This window comes from Heteronotia binoei, chromosome 1, assembly GCF_032191835.1.
Source record: "Heteronotia binoei isolate CCM8104 ecotype False Entrance Well chromosome 1, APGP_CSIRO_Hbin_v1, whole genome shotgun sequence".
In the NCBI taxonomy this organism is placed as follows: Eukaryota; Metazoa; Chordata; class Lepidosauria; order Squamata; family Gekkonidae; genus Heteronotia; species Heteronotia binoei.
This window is the reverse complement of record NC_083223.1, coordinates 115,750,064-115,771,552: the sequence shown is the minus strand read 5'-3', so window position 1 is coordinate 115,771,552 and position 21,489 is coordinate 115,750,064. Positions and strand designations below refer to the sequence as shown.

Sequence of the window (21,489 nt, the reverse complement as noted above, 5' to 3'; positions counted from 1 at the left end):
TCTGTAGCATGCTACCTCAGCTTTTTTGTTGTTGTTAAAAATTTATCTCCATCTTATTCTAGGAGAGAGAGAAGTGGGAACATGAAATCACTCTAAGGTACAAAATCACGTCCAGTAAATAACTGCTATAAATAACATCCAGTAAATAACATGCAGTATTGGCATGATGATCTAGAATTAACCATAGAATTTTGGGTGAATTCTAGAGCTTCACACCAACATAATGACCTTCCAGTTACTTCCAGAAGCGAACATTGCACCACAGTCACAACTCTGATTTTATTTTTTCCTTGCTCATGCCATTTTACAATAAAGCTGCAAGCAAACAAGGAAAAAATTAAAGCAGACTGGATACCTGACCTACTACAATGTTAATATAATTAAACATTACTAATATTACAAAAAGCAAATAAGTACACATCCTACCTAAACAATCTTACCTATCTTACACTGCTGTCTAAACTGGATGATAGAAGAGGCAGTCCTTATTTTATCTGGGAACCTATTTCAATAAGAACAGGAACACTACAGAAACATTCTTGCCTTGGTAGTAATTGATTTTGTCTCTTTTAAGGAAGAAAAAGAGAGCAAATGTTGTTGTGAAGATTTCAACATCCATTCAGGCTCAGACATACCTGGGACCCAGACAAGTAAAGTGCTCTAAAGGTCACAACCAATATTAGAATGGGATCCTTAAACAAACAGCTAGTGCAGCTACTGTAATACTACATCATTTGGGAAGTCCAACTAACAACTGTAAATAGTGATGCTGCTGCATCCTGTATTTATTATAGCTACCAAATCATCTTTGGGAGGGCATATTGAGGTAGCACATATTACAATTATCTAGCCTCCTGGAATGGATCAATGTGGTCAGATCAGCTGGTCCAAAAAGGTTTTAAAATTGGCTAAATGTAGGCAAAAAAAGGCATTCCTCATGACAGCAAGCTGCTTGTGACTAGAATCTAGTCCATAGCTAGAAGTCAAGTCCAGGAGTGCTTCCCAGACACTGTAAGGCCCAAACCAGATATGATACTGAGAGTTCTGTAAATAGAAGCCTCAGCATTTTTCTTTTAATATCAAGTCTGTTGATAGGGTTGCCAGTTCTGGGTTGGGAAATTCCTGGAGATTTGGGGGAAGAGCCTTGAAAGGGTGGGGTTTGCTGAAGGGAGGGAGCTCAGAAGGGTATAACTACTAAAAGCCCATCCAACAAACCAGCCATTTTCTCCAGGAGAACTGATCTATCTCATCTGTTGTAATTCTGCAAGATCTCCAAGGGTGGCCAAACTTGCATAATGCAAGAGCCATACTGAATAAACATCAGATGATTAAGAGGCGCAAGGCATGAACGTCAGATGTTTGAGAGAAGGAAGGAAGGAAGGAAGGAAGGAAGGAAGGAAGGAAGGAAGGAAGGAAGGAAGGAAGGAAGGAAGGAAGGAAGGAAGAGAAAGAAAGAAAGAAAGAAAGAAAGAAAGAAAGAAAGAAAGAAAGAAAGAAAGAAAGAAAGAAAGAAAGAAAGAAAGAAAGAAAGAAAGAAAGAAAGAAAGAAAGAAACGAGAGGAGGGAGAGGTAGAAAGAAAGCAACTTTAACTTTGAATGCATTCACTGGCTGGCTTGGATTTAAAGAGACAAATGCTGATGGAGCAGTGGGGGCTTTGAGAGCCACACAGCATGTGTGAAAGAGCCACATGTGTCTCCCAAGTCACAGTTTGGCCACCACTGTGTGTGTCCCATTTGGAGGTTGGCAATGTACAGTTGTCAGCCTCCAGGTGGGGCTTGGAGATCTCACGCTGTTACTACTGATCTCCAGCTGGCAAAGATCAGCTCCCCTGTTGAAAATGGCTGCTTCGAAAGGTGAACTCCATGGCACTGTACCCTGCTGAGGTCCCTCCCCTCCCCAAACTCAGTCCTCTCCTGGATCCACCCCAAAGTCTCCAGGTATTTTCCAACACAGACCCAGCAACCCTATGGCAATGCTATGTGTAGACATCCACTTTTATCACAAAATACATGCAACTATCTGCAGGTTTGCCCAAAATGGGCAAACAGCAGCTCTTCAGGCCAAGAAAGAGATGAGGTGTGGCAGGTTCTGCTTTTTTCACACCACAGCCTTGATCAGATGTAACCCCCATACAGATGCTATTTAAAGAAAAATCATATTTGCTTTGGTCCTAAAAAGCAGCTGTTCATCTCTGCTACATTCTCTAGGCAGGATATGGCTTTTCTGTATATTCTTAGTGAGATATAAATGACCAATAGCAGTTATAACACTAAGTAATAACTGAGAAAGTGGAATGTTCTAAACTATGTTGATGATCATATAGCAACAATAATTAGGGATTTACTTTAATTGCCTCTACTAATCTGCTTTGAAGAATAACCTTCAGCTGTATGCAGTACAAAACTGTGGTGTTTCCATAATTAAAAAGAAATCTGAAATATAAGTGAAATAAATCGTGAATCGTGGATATCTGTTTCACCATATTTATTTTAGAATGTTTAAGAAGAATGCAGGAATTTTAGAAGGCAGCAACAGCAACAAAGCCCAGCTGTCATCTGAATTGGCTAATGCAAATGATGCTGCCACTACTGGTAAGGGAGAAAAAGAAAAGAAAACTATTTCCAAATATAATTTGAGAGCAAGACTCTCGCTTTGCAAGTTTCCAAGCTCAAATGTGATTCTTTAATGAACAGTAAAAATTGAAAACAACAAAGTGAAAACACAGTCTCTCTGATTTTACTGCTTCAGGGCAAACTCCATGTGAGCCTGCCCAAGAAATATGCAAAAGGAAAACTAGATGTAAAAGGACAAAAAAAAAAGGTAACTGCAAACACAAGGACATGAATATATTGAGACTTTCTACTATCAACACAGCTAACAAAAAGGCAAAGAACCTAAGTTTAAAAATCCATCTCTTTTTTTTTTTTACATTGTATGTTTTCAAAATTCTACCTCCTGATATAGCCTTCCATGCTGCTGTCTCTATTGGGAAAAATTCAAAGCTTCAGGCATGTCAGTGATTCAAGGAGAGTGATACAATGTTGGGAGCTGTAATTTCATTCTTTGTTTGAATTTTCAAACCCATTGCTTTTGCAATGAAATTTTAAAGAGTAAATCACAATGCCCTTACAATAGTACATTACATTATACTATTAGTCAATTGAATGCTCTTTTGGATTCAGAATTGTAATACATTGTAGGCATGGATGCCACAGATACTTTTATTTTTTTCCTGGTTTTTCCCAAGTTTTCTCATCCCCTGTACTCTTTTTTTCATGGAGTGACCTTCTTAGACACACACAACTGCTTCTTTGGCATTTGGGCTCCAAGATAAGGGCCATGTACTTTATGAAGAATCCCTATTATTCTCTTTTGGAAAAAGAAGTTTATCCTTTACTTCCTGTCCCAGTCTTCCAGGAGAAATTCAGCACTACAGACTGGTTCTTGTCCATTCCAGAAAGAAACTAGTAAGAGCCAGGGACTTCTGGAAAATCATGAAATCCTACTCCCTAGACACAAAAGTGTGCATTTCTTAGAGTTGTTCAGCAAAATAGCTGCAATGAATGTCAAGGAGTAGGAAGTATATTGTCTATTTTCAGGGTTTGGATTCTGTTCATGGACCTCTTAAAGGCTTGCTACTCCTCTTGCCTGCCTTCCCTATTCTCCATTTGCCCAGAGGAATTTTCCCCCTCTAATCAAAGTTTAGGCAAGCTGTTCATCATCTGATAGCTACTGTACATGTTTTATTTTCTATTAGATAGAAGTCTTTTTCATGTCTAAGGTTCAGTTGCATGGCTAGGTTTCCTGAGGATCTTGGAGTGAAAAAGCAGTTAGGCAGATGGTTTGAGCACAAGTGAAGGAAAACTCCAAGTGAATGCAACTGAATACAGGGGAGAGCACATTATCATGCCTACTCTGTGATGATGATAAAGTGAGCTCCTTTGTTATTGCATCTGCACAGTGACATACAGAGGAGGCTTTTCTAGGCTATGGTAGTGGAGGTGGAGTGTCTTATTTTGGCCCCCTCAGAATGTAGACCTGAAAAACGCATTGGCCCATTATACATATTTTTAACAAATTATTTTATGGACAATAAAATTGCCACCAACATGCAACTCAATTTCTCCTTATCAGGTGGGTCTGTGGGTATTCTGGGCAGGCAATGGGAGGGCCAATAGACAGAAACTAAATCCAAACAAGACTGAGGTATTGTTGGTCAATGGAAAAGCAGCTCAAAGACTGCAAAGACAGCCTGTCCTTGAGGGGACTGCACTATCTTGAAGGAGAGGATGACGCCGGATGGAAGCTCACCTCCTCCTTGGCAAATAGCACCTTTTTTCAGCTTTGACTGACTTGCCCGCTTTAGTCATTCCTTGAAAAGCATGATCTGGCCACAGTGATTCTAACACATTACACATGGGGTTTCCTTTGTAAATAGTCTGGAAACTTAGTTATGCCAAAATTTAGCAACCAGGGGATCATACCACTTTGGTGCTGATTCCTCTGGGTACACATTTGTTTCTAGGCACAATTCAGAGTGCTGGCGCAGAGGGCTTCCACTTTTAGCCTTTTTGGTACAGATTTCTGGGCCCAGTCTGCCTTTTCAGATATTCTTCTCCCACCCTGAATAATAAGCAGTTTGAATGGAGGCCAATGTGGAAACAAGTCTTGACTACAACAGAAGGAAAAAAGAACCCTGAAACCCAAGACAGGACCACTCACTCACATGTTTCACCTTATTTACCTATCAATCCAGACAACAAACAGAACAACAGAAAGAAATTTTCTGTCCTCCACCCCCCACCTTCTTCATCTTCGTTTTGGCCTCCTTTTCTCCTGCCCACGAGACAGCGACACAGTCCAGAGCAGGGAAACAAAGATATGTCTGACACCATCTATGGTAGCCAATTTTCAGTTTTTTCTGTTTTTAATGGTTGTACATCACGTAGAGCCTTATATTGTAGGGAACAGGTGATTCATAAATTGAATGCATAAATCAATATATAAATATGAGTAAATAACTCCAGATGAGTTATACAATAAGCCCAGTCATGCAGTACAGAAAAGGTGAAAAACAAAACTATAACTGAAACTTAGAAATTTTGCTAATTTTACCTGAGTGAAAAATCATTTCCAAAGTGCACCTATCCATTGGACCTCTGAGTGTTGTTTAAAAAATAAAATTTTGTTGGGGTTTCTATGTGTGTGAAATTTAATAAACATACCACAGCATCTTTTCTCTGATTATCCTTGACTTTCCCCAAGTAGTAAATAGATAGTACATCCAAGACACATGGAGGAAAAACTGTTTTCATAATCAAAATGAGCCTCCAAATAAAAAGAGGACAAAACAAGCATACAGACAATAATAGGTGGTTAGGGTAATAGTTTCTTCTGAGGACCCAAAACATTCTAATTTATTATACTTATGTGTATATATAAACATATAGCACATTCACATTTATCTATACAGTCTGGGAGGTATTCAAACTATTGGCACAATTAGACATTCAGATGAAAAGAAAGGGGCTGATTATGTAAAATAATACAGTGATTCAAACAACACTGACGTATTAAGTCAGGAATACTGAAACCACCAGCATTTGGATAACGTGCCTTTTACTACATGTAATACCATGCAAATCAGTGCACGTCCTATTTGACAGACATTTGTGAGCCATGCCCATAGGAAATGAATGCTTCCTGACAGGAGAAGCAAGGCTCCAGGACTTACGTTGACAGTTCTTTGCATCGAGAGCATCTCCGAAATATCCATCAGCGCACTTCTCACAGTATTGGCCTGTTGTACCTGGCTTACATATCAGACAAGCTCCAGACAAGCTGTCACAGCTGCCAAGAATGGAGAAATCGAGGTTGTCATTGCACTGGCAGGGCTGGCACGATGACCCTGGTATTAAAGGTTGTCCAAAATAGCCTTCTGCACACCTAGGGCAACAGACACAACATCTTAAAGAACTACTTTGGCCTGTCAGGGAAGAAAGAGGCATGTTTACCATTTTGTTTTCTATGAATCTCTAAAGATTGTTTGATTTTCTTTCAAGTGTCACTAGGTTTTCCTTTTACGTCTTTTTTTAGTTCTTTTAACAGCACTGGGGATTCGTTACTAGCTGAAATTCTGCCAGCTCCTCTAGTTATTACATTTCAATGTAGGATTGGAGGGAGGGGACGGGGAGGGACCCTGTCACTGGAACTGAAAATGAGATAAAAGCATAATAAGAAATCTGTCTCTTGGCACCCTGGAGGAAATCAGGTCCATTCTGAGAACTCTTTGTAATACAGCCCATTTAGTGTAACTAGCCAACAAGGATGCTACACTAGACTAACCAAGAAAGCTGATATTCCTATTCCTGATATAAATATTGGTTTAAGAACAGAAACAAACAGAAAACCTTTCATATTAACAAAGAAATACAACTGCAGAATGCAATGGTTTGCACAATAAGAACATAAATCTGTGCCACAAAGTAACATGCTAAATTATAAATGTATGAAAGTTAATGCAGGGAACAAGTGCCTAATTAAAGTATTCTTCAAGTACTTCTGAGATTCATAGATGTCACTTTTCTGTGACTAGATCCCATATATCTGGAACAATATTTTAAAGATCCATCCCAATGGGTGGAAGCCAAATTTTAGAGATGTTTGAACATCTGCCAGTTTGGCTCACTTCCCCTTCACCAGTGGTGATGAGGGAGTCCATTAACAGCTGGGCAGCATGTCCATTCTCAACTTTTTGTGTGTATTTGCAGAAATAAACTACTTACAGCCACCAGAATCTGACTCTCAGGTAATAAGGGATTGGCTGGGCACTGGCTTCTAATCTGCTGAGGAAATGTTGCTGGGTACACAGCAGAATTTGGGGGAAGGGGCCAGCTAGCAAAGGTTCTTGTGGTCACCTGTCCTGGAAATTCTGCTGCCTCCCTGACTTGCTGAGATACTGTGAATTTGCATGGAGGGAATAGAAACCCAGCTGATTTCTATTCTATTATCCCACTCAAAGCTGGTTTGGGATGCAAAGGAAAGAAAAATGAAATATTTTTACATCCCTTTTTCAATGCAGATGTTCAAAGTGTTATAAAGTGGGCTCCTTCAGCTCTTTGTAACAAGAAAACATTTACTGAGAAGCAGTCACACAAACTGACAGTGAATGAATACATGAACAGTTATAACATAGAGAACCATGTCCTCTCAGACAGGCACTCACCAATCCCACTGTGCCCTCTAAGATCCTTCATTTGCATTTCCCTTCAAAATGCCTTGCTTCCTGATTGGCCAATTCTAGCAGAACAGCCAATCAGAATGTAGGCATCAGGATCCTGGCCTGCAATGGATGTCCGCTTCAAGCTCAGACATTAACTTAGTACATAGTACCTCTCCCCCATAGGTCAAGACTCTACATAATCACAAGCATAGTCTTGTAAGTAACCAGGGCGGCCCACGGCCACTGAGAGTGCTGCAAGTTTTCCGTCAGCTCTGTTAGACTAGATGTGGGGCCCACTTCACTTGGATGTCCAACGCATAAAACCTTGAGGACCTGCTGTCACAACTTAGTCATCAAGGCATTCACACAAATTTGTGTAATTACACTGTTTTCTCAAACAATTAAACTTTCTTGAGGCTGATGTCCCCCCACCCATCTGCCAATGCATCCTATTTTTAAAAGACACATAGTATTTAAAAAAAAAAAAACAGTTTGAGGTTTTCATGCTGAGTCTTGCTACTTAATGTTAGACACGGGCTGAAAATTGCCCATATCAATTTTTTCCATGATTTCATAAGAAGAGGTTTAATCACAGCTTCCTTTACATGAGAAGGAAACACGTCTTGTAAGATTAATCATGTTAATAATCTTCCCCAACCATTTTTGCTCCTTCTCCTGGCAGAATTTTAATTTTTAAAAAGGTAAAGGCAAGCATCAGTCGTTTTCAACTCTGGGGTGACGTTGCTTTCACGTTTTCATGGCAGACTTTTTACAGGTCCTCTTGTGGATCAAAAACTGGCTAATTGATAGGAAGAAGAGTGAGTATAAATGTGCAGTCCACAGTGGAGGACGGTAAGCAGTGGGGTGCCGCAGGGCTCAGTACTGGGTCCCATGCTCTTTAACTTGTTCATTAATGATCTGGAGTTGGGAGTAAGCAGTGAAGTGGCCAGGTTTGCAGATGACACTAAATTGTTCAGGGTGGTGAGAACCAGAGAGGATTGTGAGGCACTCTAAAGGGATCTGTTAAGGCTGGGTGAGTGGGCAGATGAGGTTCAATGTGGCCAAGTGCAAAGTAATGCACATTGGGGCCAAGAATCCCAGCTACAAATACAAGTTGATGAGGTGTGAACTGGCAGAGACTGATCAAGAGAGAGATCTTGGGGTCGTGGTAGATAACTCACTGAACATGTTGACAGTGTGCGATTGCAATAAAAAAGGCCAACACCATGCTGGGAATTATTAGGAAGGGAATTGAAAACAAATCAGCCAGTATCATAATGCCCCTATATAAATCGATGGTGCGGTCTCATTTGGAATACTGTGTGCAATTCTGGTCACCGCACCTCAAAAAGGATATTATAGCATTGGAAAAAGTCCAGAAAAGGGCAACTAGAATGATGAAAGGGTTGGAATACTTTCCCTATGAAGAAAGGTTGAAACGCTTGGGGCTCTTTAGCTTCGAGAAACGTCGACTGCGGGGTGACATGATAGAGGTTTACAAGATAATGCATGGGATGGAAAAAGTAGAGAAAGAAGTACTTTTCTCCCTTTCTCACAATACAAGAACTCGTGGGCATTCGTGGGAAGTACTTCTTCACCCAAAGGGTTATTAAAATGTGGAATTCACTGCCACAGGAGGTGGTGGTGGCTACTGTAAGCCAAAATGCCCTCAAAACGAGGATGGGGAATTGTCATTTGGGCACCTGGCTTAATAAGGATATTTTACCTGTGTATACAGGATTCCACATCCAGAAATTAATGCTTAAAATCTTAGGGACTCTAATTAAGTAAAAGAATTAAAATTTATTCCAGAAAATATAGGCTTACATACAAGATAAAATACTCATAAAATCATACATACAGTCCTAAGAAAAATAGAGAGAGAGATAGAGACAACACATGGGTAGACAAACAGGGTGATAATTACCGATCGTAGTCATCAAGGAAGGCTCCAATGGCGACAAAAGTGGACGGGGGAAATGGGACCCTCAACTGGCCAAGAATCGGGGATGGATCTAGACAGCGGAGATAGGGTACTGCAAGATTCACACCTGAGTGGAGCTGGGTCAGAGGTTAAATAGACTACTTTGTACCCTCAGGGGATGGGAGGTACGAGGGAGGGGAGAGGGGAGGCTCTGAAGTGACCATAAGGGCTGGACTTCTGCAGTAGCCAATAGCAAGTTGATTGGTGGCACCTAATTGGGTACCCATAATTGACCAATGAACAAGCTTGGGCCCGGGTTACCTAATTGGCTGTACAGTTAACCATGGGCCAAGGGGGAGGCTCCAAAATGACAGTTGGGGAGAAGAATGGGCGAAATTACTGGGTGGAGGGGTGCTTAAGATTATTAAACTTATCTAAAAGGATGACAATAGATGGCCAAATTATTGCCTAGGTAACACCCGGTTTACACAAAGGAACTTGGCTCTGGCTGAAGATGGTCTTCCTCTTCTTCAGTCTCCTCTTGGCACTAGTCTTTGTCTTGAGTTCTGTTGGACAAAGGCTTAGACGGTCTGGCAGGGTCCACACCTGGATAAGCTTGATGGCCCCATGGGTGGGTAACATCTGTTGCGTACGTGTGCTTCCCGCTGTGCTGAAATGGAGTCTTGGCACTGCTGGAAGATAGCTGGTATTAATCTCCAAAAGTGGATTCTATGGTCAAGGCTGAAAACCGCATGGCCTGGATAGCTCCTAACAGCGCGCTTTCTTCCACTCCAAGATAGAGATGATGTTCACCTGGACACGACTTGAAACCATCCGTTCTCCTTGCTGGCGCTCTCCCAGGGACACGGAGTGCTGCTTTAGCATTGTGGCTGTTAGTATTCATAAGTCCTTTCCATTCTGGTAGACAAACCCACATCCTTCTGGCAGATGTGTGAGAGCTCTGTCTCCAGGCACTCTGGCAACCAGAGGGGTGACTATGATGTTCTGGAAATTAGGAACATTTCCTTAAGCTACAAGCATAGACAGCTTCAAAAGGGGTTAGATAAAAATATGGAGCAGAGGTCCATCAGTGGCTATTAGCCACAGAGAGAGAGAGAGTGTGTGTGTGTGTACGTATATATATATATATATATTTGGCCACTGTGTGACACAGAATGTTGGAATGGATGGGCCATTGGCCTGATCCAACATGGCTTCTCTTATGTTCTTATGTACGGGGTGGTTTGCCATTGCCTTCCCCAGTCATCTACACTTTCCCCCCAGCAAGCTGGGTACTCGTTTTACCAACCTTGGAAGGATGGAAGGCTGAGTCAACCTGGAGCCGGCTACCTGAACCAGCTTCCACTGGGATCGAACTCAGGTGAGCAGGGAGCTCAGACTGCAGTACTGCAGCTTTACCACTCTGCGCCACGGGGCTCTTAATTTTAACAGCCAATTTCAATTTGAAGCTATGCATGTTCTGTTTGTTCAGTGCAAGTTTCCTGCAAATGACACTATGGTTGATTCCCCAGCCTCTTCATAGCCCCCAGCTTGCTGGTAAACCAAGGGGCCAATGCCATCTTTGCAGGGATTGGGATCCAAGAAGCAACTTTTAAATCCAAATAAAGCTTTATTTCAGTACAAGATCAGCTCCAAGAATCAGCAAACAATAAAAAGGAAAATACATGCAATGTGACAAGCCCATAACAATGGATGCAAATTAAGGGGTAGGGGGGTGGGACAAAGAAACTCCTCTGATAAGCAAAATCACTGGGACAAGCTTGGTTCTCACTTCTTCAGCTGAATGGAATCTCTTAAGTGGGGAGCTAGTGCTAGGATGGTACCAACTTCCACAGGTGCAAATTGTTATCAAAAGGCCACATTCCAATCCAATTATCTCTGAAGGTACAGGCAGTTGTTTTGCAGAAAAGAGGCCTAGCTGGAATCTTAAAGAGAAACGCCTCTTGACCAAAGTTCTGAGTCAGACTAAGGACCAAAGTCCAGTGATTTCTGGGTCAGAATCACTACAAGGCCTTCTCCTGATGTAGCCTCCTGACTCTGGGATTCAGAGATGTAGTGCCTCTGAACATGGAGCTTCCCCTCAGTAAGCATGGCTAGTGTAGACCTATCCTTGATGAAAACCTGATTGACCAAGAGCCATTCCTTCAAAAGTATGAACTGCTCACAGTGATCCATTTTCAGATCACATTCAGATTAGACTACTATAATGCATTCCATGTAGGACTGTCTTTGAAAAATGGTTTGGAAAGTTCAGCTGGTCCAAAATGCAGCAGATAGGGTAGCCAGGGGGTTGTTATAGGGATCATATCACCTCTGTGCTGAAAGATCTGCACTGACTATCCAGTTTTGGATTAAACCCTGTGGAGGCCCCTAGGCAGTCAAATCTTGGGGGTCCCCTTGCAAATTATCTCAGAGTTGGAGCGCCTATCCCACCATCCATGCCCCCCCCCTGCAGTCAGAAGGCACCTTCTCAAAAGCCCTTTTGACAAAACTGTGGGGGAGAGGCAGAGAGAGGCAAACTTGGTGACAACACCAGTAACAGTCGCACCAGGCAAGTCAGGCAAAGAGCAGCTCAGTTGCTGGCTGTGCATGCAGGCTCAGAGGGCTGCAAGCAGGGGGGAAATGAGGGTGGGTGGGGGAAGCCAGCTTGTGGCCCCTAAAGATGTGGTCAGCACCTACTTGGCCTGATTGTTAATCCAGCCCTGTGACTATCCATCTGTTTCCAGGCACAATTCAAAGCCCTATATGGCTTGAGGGCAGGGTTCCCAAAAGACAATCTCCTCCCATATTGCCCAGCCCACCAGTTAAGATCTGCCTCTCAAGCCCTGCTCTCTGTGCCCGTTTTAAGAGATAAAATGAGTGGCAACTAGAAAAAGGGCATTTTCTCTAGTGGCACTTCACCTCTGAAATGCCCTTCCCCTTGAGGTTCATTGGCACCTACTTTATTTTCTTTTAGGTGCCAGGCTACAACATACCTTTTACCCAGGCTTTTAATTAGGATTTTATCTTATTAGCTTTTAAATAGTCTGGTCTCTTTTACGATATTTTAATCATGCTAATGTTTAATGGCTTGTGGGTTATATTGAGTTTTTTAAATTGTAAGCCACTTTGAGCAAGACTCTAAACAGGTGACAGAAATATTATAACTAACTACTTAACTAAATAAATAAAATGTATCTGCTGGTTCTTGCATTAGTTGGTGTGACGGTAAGGTATGGGTTAAACAGAAAACTGAAGACGCACAGAGCCTGCATCAGGTGACCTGAGGGTGGGGGCCAGAGTGCTCGGAACTCTCAGTGTGAGATTGACAGCTAACGGCTGGGGCAGTCAGTTAGTGTCGGACAGAATCTGAGAGAGTTGATTCTGAGAGGCAGCTGAGACAGTGGCTGAGGAGAGAAGAAAAGCTGACTGCTAGCTCTCTAAAAGCAGCCAAGGGGCTGTGTGTGTGACAACAGAAGTGTCACGGTGAAGACCTGAATGGTCACAGACACATATACATCTCTTAAGAGCTAGAGAGGTGGTTGAGGGAACAGATGTGGGTCTGGAAGTCTGAAGGGCTGGGAGTAGAGGCTCCAGTCGACTTGAGAGACTTGGCACATTACACCCAAGAGGCCAGCCTTTGCTAGTGTTGGAGAGTGTATTATATAGAGGAACTGTGAACCTGAGAGACCTAAGAAGAAAGTTATATTAGAAAGCCTGAAACAACTGAGCAACGTGTTAACTGTGTGAGATAATTTATAGCCCATGTATATATCTCCCATACCCCCAGTTTAAGTCTTTGTGTTTAAATAAATATCTGTGGTTTACGTTAAAGTTCTCTGGAGCCTATATTTTTGGGATAACTATCCAAGCTGCTGTGGTCCGCTACGAATTGAATAACACATCCATCTGAAAGCGAAACCCCCGAAGAGACTAAGATAGAGAAATCCATATCATACCCACCCCTTGAGTTTTATAATCCTGAGGTGAAAGTTTTACAAGGAAGAACTGAGGAGAAAGAGGGGCTGGGATAGCCATAAGCCGCCTATAGAAGCGATCCAGGGAGACCGTGAGGCGGGGGCTGTTATAGCTGGCTATGTCATTTGTTGGCATAAACAATATAGATTACATAGAATCCACAGATGGGGGGGGGGCTTAAAAAATGGGAATCCCAAATATTTACCAAATCCCAATACTATACTGGTATTGGAATTTGGGAATATCAGGAAATACCAATATTTTTTCAGGTTCAGTATACCTGAACCCCACAAATTCTGGGTTTTTTTGCATGTACATATATTGAGGGGAGATGCATGGTATCTTCAATTATAAATCATATTCTCTTTCACTAATCTGGATTCATTTTGTTCTTTGTCTCCTTTCATTTAGATATGAGGCTTGTTCTCATCACTTCAGACTCTGTTAATTAAAGTTATAATAAAACTTGTTCTCCTAACCTTTTTCAAGTCTCTTGGAGCTACTTTATACTGGTGCAAATGTGTGTGTGAATGAATCCTGAATATATTCTGAATGTAAAAAAAAACAAAAATTGAACCCCCTCCTGCATCAGTTTTTTCTTCTTTATACTTCCTGTAAACCCCGGATAATCTCCTTTCACTACATCGCTAAACATTCCCTCTAGGAATTTTTCCAGCTCAGTTACTCTCTTCTGGTTCATTGTGCTATACCCATGGGAAGGTGCATGGAAAAGAATGTTACATGGGAACCTAATACCTGACATTAACAGGAAAATCCTATATAAAAATTGTGTTGACTGCATCAGAACAGAATATGGAAAAGAAACAGAAATATTTTTCCAAATTGTTTTTGAAAACCTAACAACAATATTGTGCATAGTTTCTTGTTCCTCTCAGCTATATCCTCAAGTAGCTTCCCTCATGAAAACTATACTGAAAATCAGTTCAGTTATATATGATGGATATATTAGGGTTCTGTTTCCTTGATGCCATTCAGCCATTTGGTGTACTGGATCTTGGACACTAATCCACATGCTTTTTGGTGATCTAAATGACAATGGAGGTTACATCTATGAGCACTGGTTTTCAAAAGAGACAGAAGCAGATTCCATCACCATCACCACCCACACACATAAAGTAGAGAGCCTTTGTCCCCTTCGATTGAAAAAGGCTTCAAGTTCCTTGGTAGCTGGATTAGTATGATCCAGCAACCCTGAGGCTAGGTCCCTGAGTGGATGGCAGGGATCCAAGAGTTCTTTGCAAAGTCAGAAGATCATCCTTTTTCATGCTAATCCAGTTACCATGGAACCTGAAGCCTTTTTCAGTAGAAGGGGACGGGGCTCTGTACATTACAAATGTGGGTGGTGATGGTGATGAAATCTGCTTCTGTCTCTCTTGAAAACAAGAGTTCACAGATATAACCTCCACTTTAATTTAGATCACCAAAAAGCATGTGGTTTAGTTGCCAAGATCCAGTCTCTCAGACCTAGGTACCCCAATTGGCTGAATGACATCAAGGAGGCAGAGCCCTAATATAGCCATCATAGGTACTCCAAGTATAAAATTGAATTGATTTTCACTATATTTTTCAATACAAACAATTTCACCGTAGACACAGAAAGATTTCACTCTGCCTTCCATAGACAATAGCCAACATCCATTTTCAATTAAATATCAGAAGTACAATTGTCAATATTGCCAAAACAGAGCTGTTCTGCCAGGTCTTTGGTTGAGACAGCTGATGTCCAATGACACTGGCCTCCCCTGCATTGGCTGCTCATGACATTTTTATATTAATTGTCAGCAGAAGAAGCCGATTTGACGCCATCTTAATTCATCACCCATCCCAGCGTGGAATCAGTGTGTTTAGCAGGTCATCAGTTGCTGAACTATTGGCTAGAGAACCTAGAACATTGGGTGATCTTATGTAATGTTTTTATCTTAATATTTTATTTATTGATTGATTTAGTTTAATTTTTATCCCACCCTCCCTGCAAATGGGCTCAGGGTGGGTTAGAAGTCATAAAGATAACAATATAAATTAGATAATTAAAACTGTATTTCAGTTAAAACTCAAAGCAAATACAGTCATGGTGGATTTGGCTTGACAGCAATGATCAGTTTGGGCTGGTTCCATTTGGCTAGCATTGTTAGCAGGGGAGGCTGAGATGGATTTGGATGTCGGCTGCCTCATCCGAAGGCCTGGTGGAACAGTTCCGTTTCACAGGCCCTGTGGAATTGTAACATCCTGCAGCACCCTGATCTCAAGAGGGAGCTTGTTCCATTAAGCTGGGGCCAGAACGCAAAAAGCCCTGTCCCTAGTTGAGGCTAGCCGGACATCCTTCGGGCTGGAGACAACTAGAAGATGTTGCTTGACTGGGTGCAATGCTCTGCAAGGGACATATGAGGAGAGGCGGTCCCAAAGATATGCAGGTCCCTATTTTATTTCAAAATAAAATATTTATTTAAATAATTATTTAAATATTTAAATTGCTGCTGCATTGACATGTTGTAAACTGCCCTGAGCCTGCTTGCAAGCTAGTGTGGGATATAAGCCATAATAAACAAATGAACAAACAAGTAAATATGCTTGAAGAAAAAAGTCCTGTCCTATTAATAGAGGTTTAATGGCCCTGTTCAGATGCACAGTATAATCAGATGTCGCTGCTGTTTCCTTTTGGATTTAAAGTGGCTGATCAGACAGCAACATCTGCCTCCCGGTATTAACTTATGGTAGCTCCCCCCCAATCCTTCTCGGAACCGCATTATTTTGTTACCTGTTCCTTTGCAGTGTTTTTTGAGTTCTCCGGTTTCACCTCGTAGTTTTCTCCACCTGGATAGTTCTGATGTGATATTAACCAACTCCCAGATGTCTGAAGGCCGTCCCAGAGCAAAAGGAGCCTCAGACATCTGGTTTATGGTTGCCATTTTTAACGACTTACAATATGCGCAAAACTGCATAACCACATGTTTTAACATATGTGCATGCGCATATGCACATGTGCGCATAATAAGCGCATGTGCATAATAGTGGAGGGAAAAAAACTGAATGGTGCCGTTGTGTGGATGGCAGAAGACGGTTTCACCGTGGAGTGATTCGAATTGCAGTATGGCAGTCTGATCGATAATATCCAGAACAAAGATATCCAGAACAGATCCAGGTCAGTTTAACATGGACTCAACACGCTGTGTGAACAGGGCCAATGTGTGGAAACTGGCAACTGAAGTTTGTCTTGGCATAGAGATAAATAACATCACCAAAGGTACTTCCACGTGGAGGATTTTTTTCTTTCAACAAACTGAGTTATGCACTTTTTTGTTAGCACACAATATAGTCTTCCACTTGTGTGCTGTTTGATTTTTCCTCTGAATAAACTATTTTTATGTTTTAACCAGAAAAAATGTGATCAAGGTATTATAACATCCCATTAAACCTCTATTAAAGGGACAAGATTTTTTTCCCCTTCTGGACAGTTGGCAACCCTAGCTGTGCAATCTATGAGGCCATTTTATTCTCTAGCTTGGGTACATTCATGCAGATTGCCACATTTGGGTTGCAGATGCACAGCATGAAATCACGAAGAATCAGATTATGCTATTCAAGGTGGATTACTTTAGCAAATGGTTATTACTCAATATGAAAAAAGAAAACTCATTAGGTTTGCAAAATGTACTCTGATTTTCTAAACTACTGAACAGCAGTCTTTAAACCATTTATGTTTCTAGCAAGAGAAGGGAAGGTGTTAGAGGCACCAAATCCAATACGTACTTTTAAAATCATATGTTTATGATGAATACAGCTTAAATGGAGTTATACAACAACAGATGCCATTTTTACCCACTTAAAATGATATCCATAAATTGCTATGGATCTCTTTTCATGAGATTCATGAGGGTCAAAAGGTCATCTTCAGTTGCTAGAAATACTTGTAGTTGTTCCATTCAGCAAATTCAGAATATCACTGCCTTTCTCACCATTGAGAGAGCCAGCATAGCATAATGGTTTTTAAGGTTTTAACTGTTTTAAATTTTTAATGGTTTATATATTTAAATATTGTTTAATTTTTATGTTGATCAATTGCTGGAAGCCGCCCTGAGCCACTTGTGGGAAGGGCGGGATACAAGTCATAGATAGATAGATAGATAGATAGATAGATAGATAGATAGATAGATAGATAGATAGATAGATAGATAGATAGATAGATAGAAAATAAAATAAAATAAAATAAAATAAAATAAAATAAAATAATGGTTAAGAGCAGCAGACTCTAATCTGGAGAAATGGGTTTGATTCCCCAATCCTCCACATGAACCCTGCTGGGTGACCTTGGGCCAGTCACAGTTCTCTGAGGTTTCGCTCACCCCACCTAGAAGAAGGAAAAAAAGATTGGATTTATACCCTTTACTACCTGAAGTAATCTCTTTTCCCTTCCCACAACAGACACCCTGTGAGGTAGGTGGAACTGAGAGTGCTCTCCCAGAACTGCTCTTGACCAGAACATCTCGTGGAACTTATGACTGACTCAAGGTCACATGAGCAGGTGCATGTGGAAGGAGATCCAGTTCTCCAGATTAGAGTGTGCTGCTCTTAACCATTATGCCATGCTGGCTCTCTTAGTGGTGAGAAAGACAGTAATATTCTGAATTTGCTAAAGAGGGGAAAGATTTTGGAAGAATGCAATAACTACAAAAATTTCTAGCAACCTATGCCTCACAGGGTGTCTGTTGTGGGAAACGGAAGGGAAGGAGACAGTAGTCTGCTTTGAGACGCCTTCAGGTAGAGAAAGTAAAAAAGGTAAAGGTGCAAGCACCAGTCGCACCCTGTGCAAGCACCAGTCGTTTCCGACTCTGGGGTGACGTTGCTTTCACAACGTTTTCACGGCAGACTTTTTTACGGGGTGGTTTGCCATTGCCTTCCCCAAGCAGGGTATAAAAATCAACTTCTTATGACAGAATCATCCCTTTCTTTAAATCTCTAACTAGTTTCTTGTTGCAGAAAGCAACAATTTCTAGCATAAGTTTTCTTTATCAGTCCTTGGATGAATTCAAGAGTTCTTTTGGTCAAACTCAGGTTGACGTATAATCCCTAAAAGTCATGGAACATTCATGTGTTTGTTCAGAAAAATGATGATACAGGGAATAAAAAGAGATAAGAGTTGAATTCTGCCAAAGGCATAGCAACAAAAAACCTTAAATGTCAGATTTTGTATCCCCTCCCCCAGAAAACTAGGAACTAATTCAGAGATTGAAAAAAAGGATATTATCTTGACAGTTATAACAACGGAGCCATTCTGAATTTCTTGAAGAGGAGAGAAGATAGCGCAAGGAGAGGGGCAGCTCGGAAGTGGCTACACTAAACTAGAGGAAAGAGAAGCACCAAGAAGTTGATACTTAGCAGTATCTGTAGGAACCAGAAAAAGGAAGAACTTGCTCCAGAGGCCAATTCAACCATTCCAATACCAGCAGAGTTTGACCCAATGCACATAAACAGGGCTCATTTCCAGTGGGAATGCACAGGAACAACGTTCCAGGAGAGAAGAAACAAATTATTTATATCTTCTCCAGCCCTGCTTCTCTTGCAGTCAGCTACAGCTTCATAGGCTACAGTATTAGCACTTCAAAGGCAGTATAGGCTCTTTGGAAATCTGACCCCACCCCCTTAGCCCTGCAAGGGGAGACGATGCGGCCTTGCTTGGAGTTACTGCCTATCTGGAGATCCTGCTGGACTGGCTACTGCTTGGTAAGTTCTGAGAAGGGGGGATGGACTTCTTTGGATGGGGGAGGGTGGTCTTCAGCACCCACTAAAAGGCAAGCCTTTGCCTTGCTTGGCTGGGTGCACTTGACCTTGAGGGAAGGGCGAGGGGTGATCTCTGGCCCCCATTGCAGGCCTGGCCTTCCTTGCCTTGCTCAGCTGGGCACACTTGCCCTCGAGGGAAGGGCGGCTGCAGAGGGGGGTGATCTCTGGCCTCCATTGCAGGCCTGGCCTTCCTTGCCCTGCTTGGCTGGGCGTGCTTGCCTCCGAAGTAAGGGGAAGCGTGATCTCTGGCCTCCATTGCAGGCTGGGCCTTCCTTGCCTTGCTCGACTGGGTGCACTTTTCTTTGAGGGAAGGACGGCTGCAGGGTGGGGGGAAGTGATCTCTGGTCTCCATTGCAAGCCTGGTCTTCCTTGCCTTGCTCGGCTGGGTGCACTTGCCCTCGAGGGAAGGGCGGCAGTGGGGGGGGGTGATCCCTGGCCTCCATTGCAGGCTGGGACTTCCTTGCCTTGCTCGACTGGGTGCACTTGCCTTTGAGGGAAGGGCGGCTGCAGGGGGAGTGATCTCTGGCCTCCATTGCAGGCCTGGCCTTCCTTGCCTTCCTCGGCTGGGCGCACTTGCCTTCGAGGGAAGGGCGGCAGCAGGGGGGGGTGTGTGATCTCTGGTGTCCATTGCAGGCCCAGCCTGGCTTGCCTGGCTTAGCAGGGTACACTTGCCCTCAAGGGAAGGGCGGTGGCAGGAGATGTGTGTGTGATCTGTGGCCTCTATTGCAGGCCCGGCCTGGCTTGCCTTGCTCGGCTCAGCTGGGTGCACTTGCCCTCAGGAGAGGAGCACTCCTCTGCTGAAGGCGAGTGCATTGGACCACCACTGTAGGATGAGGCTGGGGCCTGCCTTGTCAAGTGTGCATTGTTGGAGGCAGCATTGTGGGGGGGGGGGCACCTTCAGTCTACACCTTGCCAAGCGAGCAGACATCTCGGGGGGGGGGAGCTTTCACCTTTCAGGTGGGGGGGCGCAGGAGAGTTCCGCGGCCATGCAAGGCCTGCCCAGCCATCCTGGGCTACTGGGTGAATGGGAGTCTTCTGTTGAGGGTGGCAGCGGGGGTTCTATATCGTCTTTTTCCACCCCCCTCTCTCTCAGCAAAGGAGCCAGCCTCTGGGTCTTTCCTGGAGAGTTCCCCACAAATGAAGTCAGTTCTCCAGGGAAGGGGACTAAAAGCTTTCCCCTCACACACTTTCTGGAGAAAGTGGGCTACCCTTTCTCTCCAAGAGATAGATCTCTTTCCCCTGCATCCTGGGAGGCAGTCTCCAGGACTTTCCTGGAGATTTCCTTACAAATCAGGTTCAGTTCCCCAGGAGAGAGGATGGAGGGCTCCCCCCCCCCCGCCCTTTATGGAGGAAGTGGGCTGCCCTGTCTCTTCAAGAGATAGGATGGAAAGGGCATATAGTGGCCTTCAGCATAGGGTACCCCAGAGTTTACAAGGCAGCTGTTGAAGCAATGTAAAATGGTAAAGCAGAAACAATAAAAGGAGCAGGAAAAAAAACCACTGCGATGATCAGCATGAGAAAAAGGCAGACTAAAATAGCCTAGTCTTGTTACTGGGAAAATAAAATTACAGAAACAAGAATAAAATCAATGTAAGGTCTTTTACTGGACCAATCAAATTAGTGCAAAAGAACATTAACCATGCAGCGAGTCCTCCAGGTGGTAGGTGTTACATTAACGAGCTCTATCTGCCCGGGTTTGATGTTAGAGTTTTCCTTCTCTTAGGCTTCTCTTAGGCGTCCCGGCTTACTGGGCCATGACAGATGACCCCCAGGTGAAAGGGTGGAGCCAGTACCGCGCACACTGGGCTTCACCTAAAAAATTCCTCTGCGCAGGCCTGAAGGGCATATCCACATACACAACCCACAACGCATCAAGTCCTGCAGCGATGGGCAAGGGGCGAAACGGCAGGTGGAAGGTGCCACTGGAAGCCGCAGTCCCGATCCTGCGTGTAGGCGGTTCAGGGTATTGGTCGCCTGATGCTAACCCGGAGACGAAAGCATTTTTCGGCAGCACCCTGAACGACCAAGCAGCCTTATCTAGGGACAGCACTGCTTGCTCCACATGGAGAGGGGCCTAGAAAAGGTGGCCTAAACAAAGCTCGTCTCCTCCACCCCAGTTGGCTAGCCGCGGTCAACGGGCATCCTTACTTGCGGTCAAAAAATAACAACAAAGAAAAGGCATGCACCTGCCTCACAAAGTGTGCAAAGACTAAAGCTTGCGTGTTGGAACATCAGAACCATGCTTGACACAGTAGACAGTGGTCGCCCTGAACGACGCTCTGCTCTAGTTGCCCACGAACTTCTCAGGTTGAATATTGACATAGCAGCTCTCAGTGAGGTCCGTTTCCCTGAGGAAGGTAGTCTTCAAGAACACGGTGCTGGCTATACCCTCTACTGGTCAGGTAAGTCAAAGGCTGAGAGCCGCCTTTCTGGCGTTGGCTTCATGGTCAGGAACTCCATTGCCTCCAAACTCGAAAACCTGCCAACAGGTCACTCAGATCGCATCATGTCCATGCGCCTCCCACTTCAAAACAAGCAGCATGCAACACTCTTCAGTGTGTATGCCCC

General features: G+C 43.2%; 1 protein-coding gene across 8 annotated transcripts in view; it reads right to left on the bottom strand.

Annotated features, from left to right (window-relative positions):
• The window catches only part of LAMA2 (laminin subunit alpha 2), a 900,941-nt gene that overhangs the window by 304,683 nt on the left and 574,769 nt on the right, over positions 1 to 21,489 (bottom strand). For all 8 annotated transcript variants that reach the window (XM_060239150.1, XM_060239173.1, XM_060239164.1 and 5 more), the window contains one exon: positions 5,736 to 5,947. In XM_060239150.1, the coding sequence (XP_060095133.1) occupies positions 5,736 to 5,947 (212 nt within the window). The remainder of the gene's footprint in view (positions 1 to 5,735; positions 5,948 to 21,489) is intronic.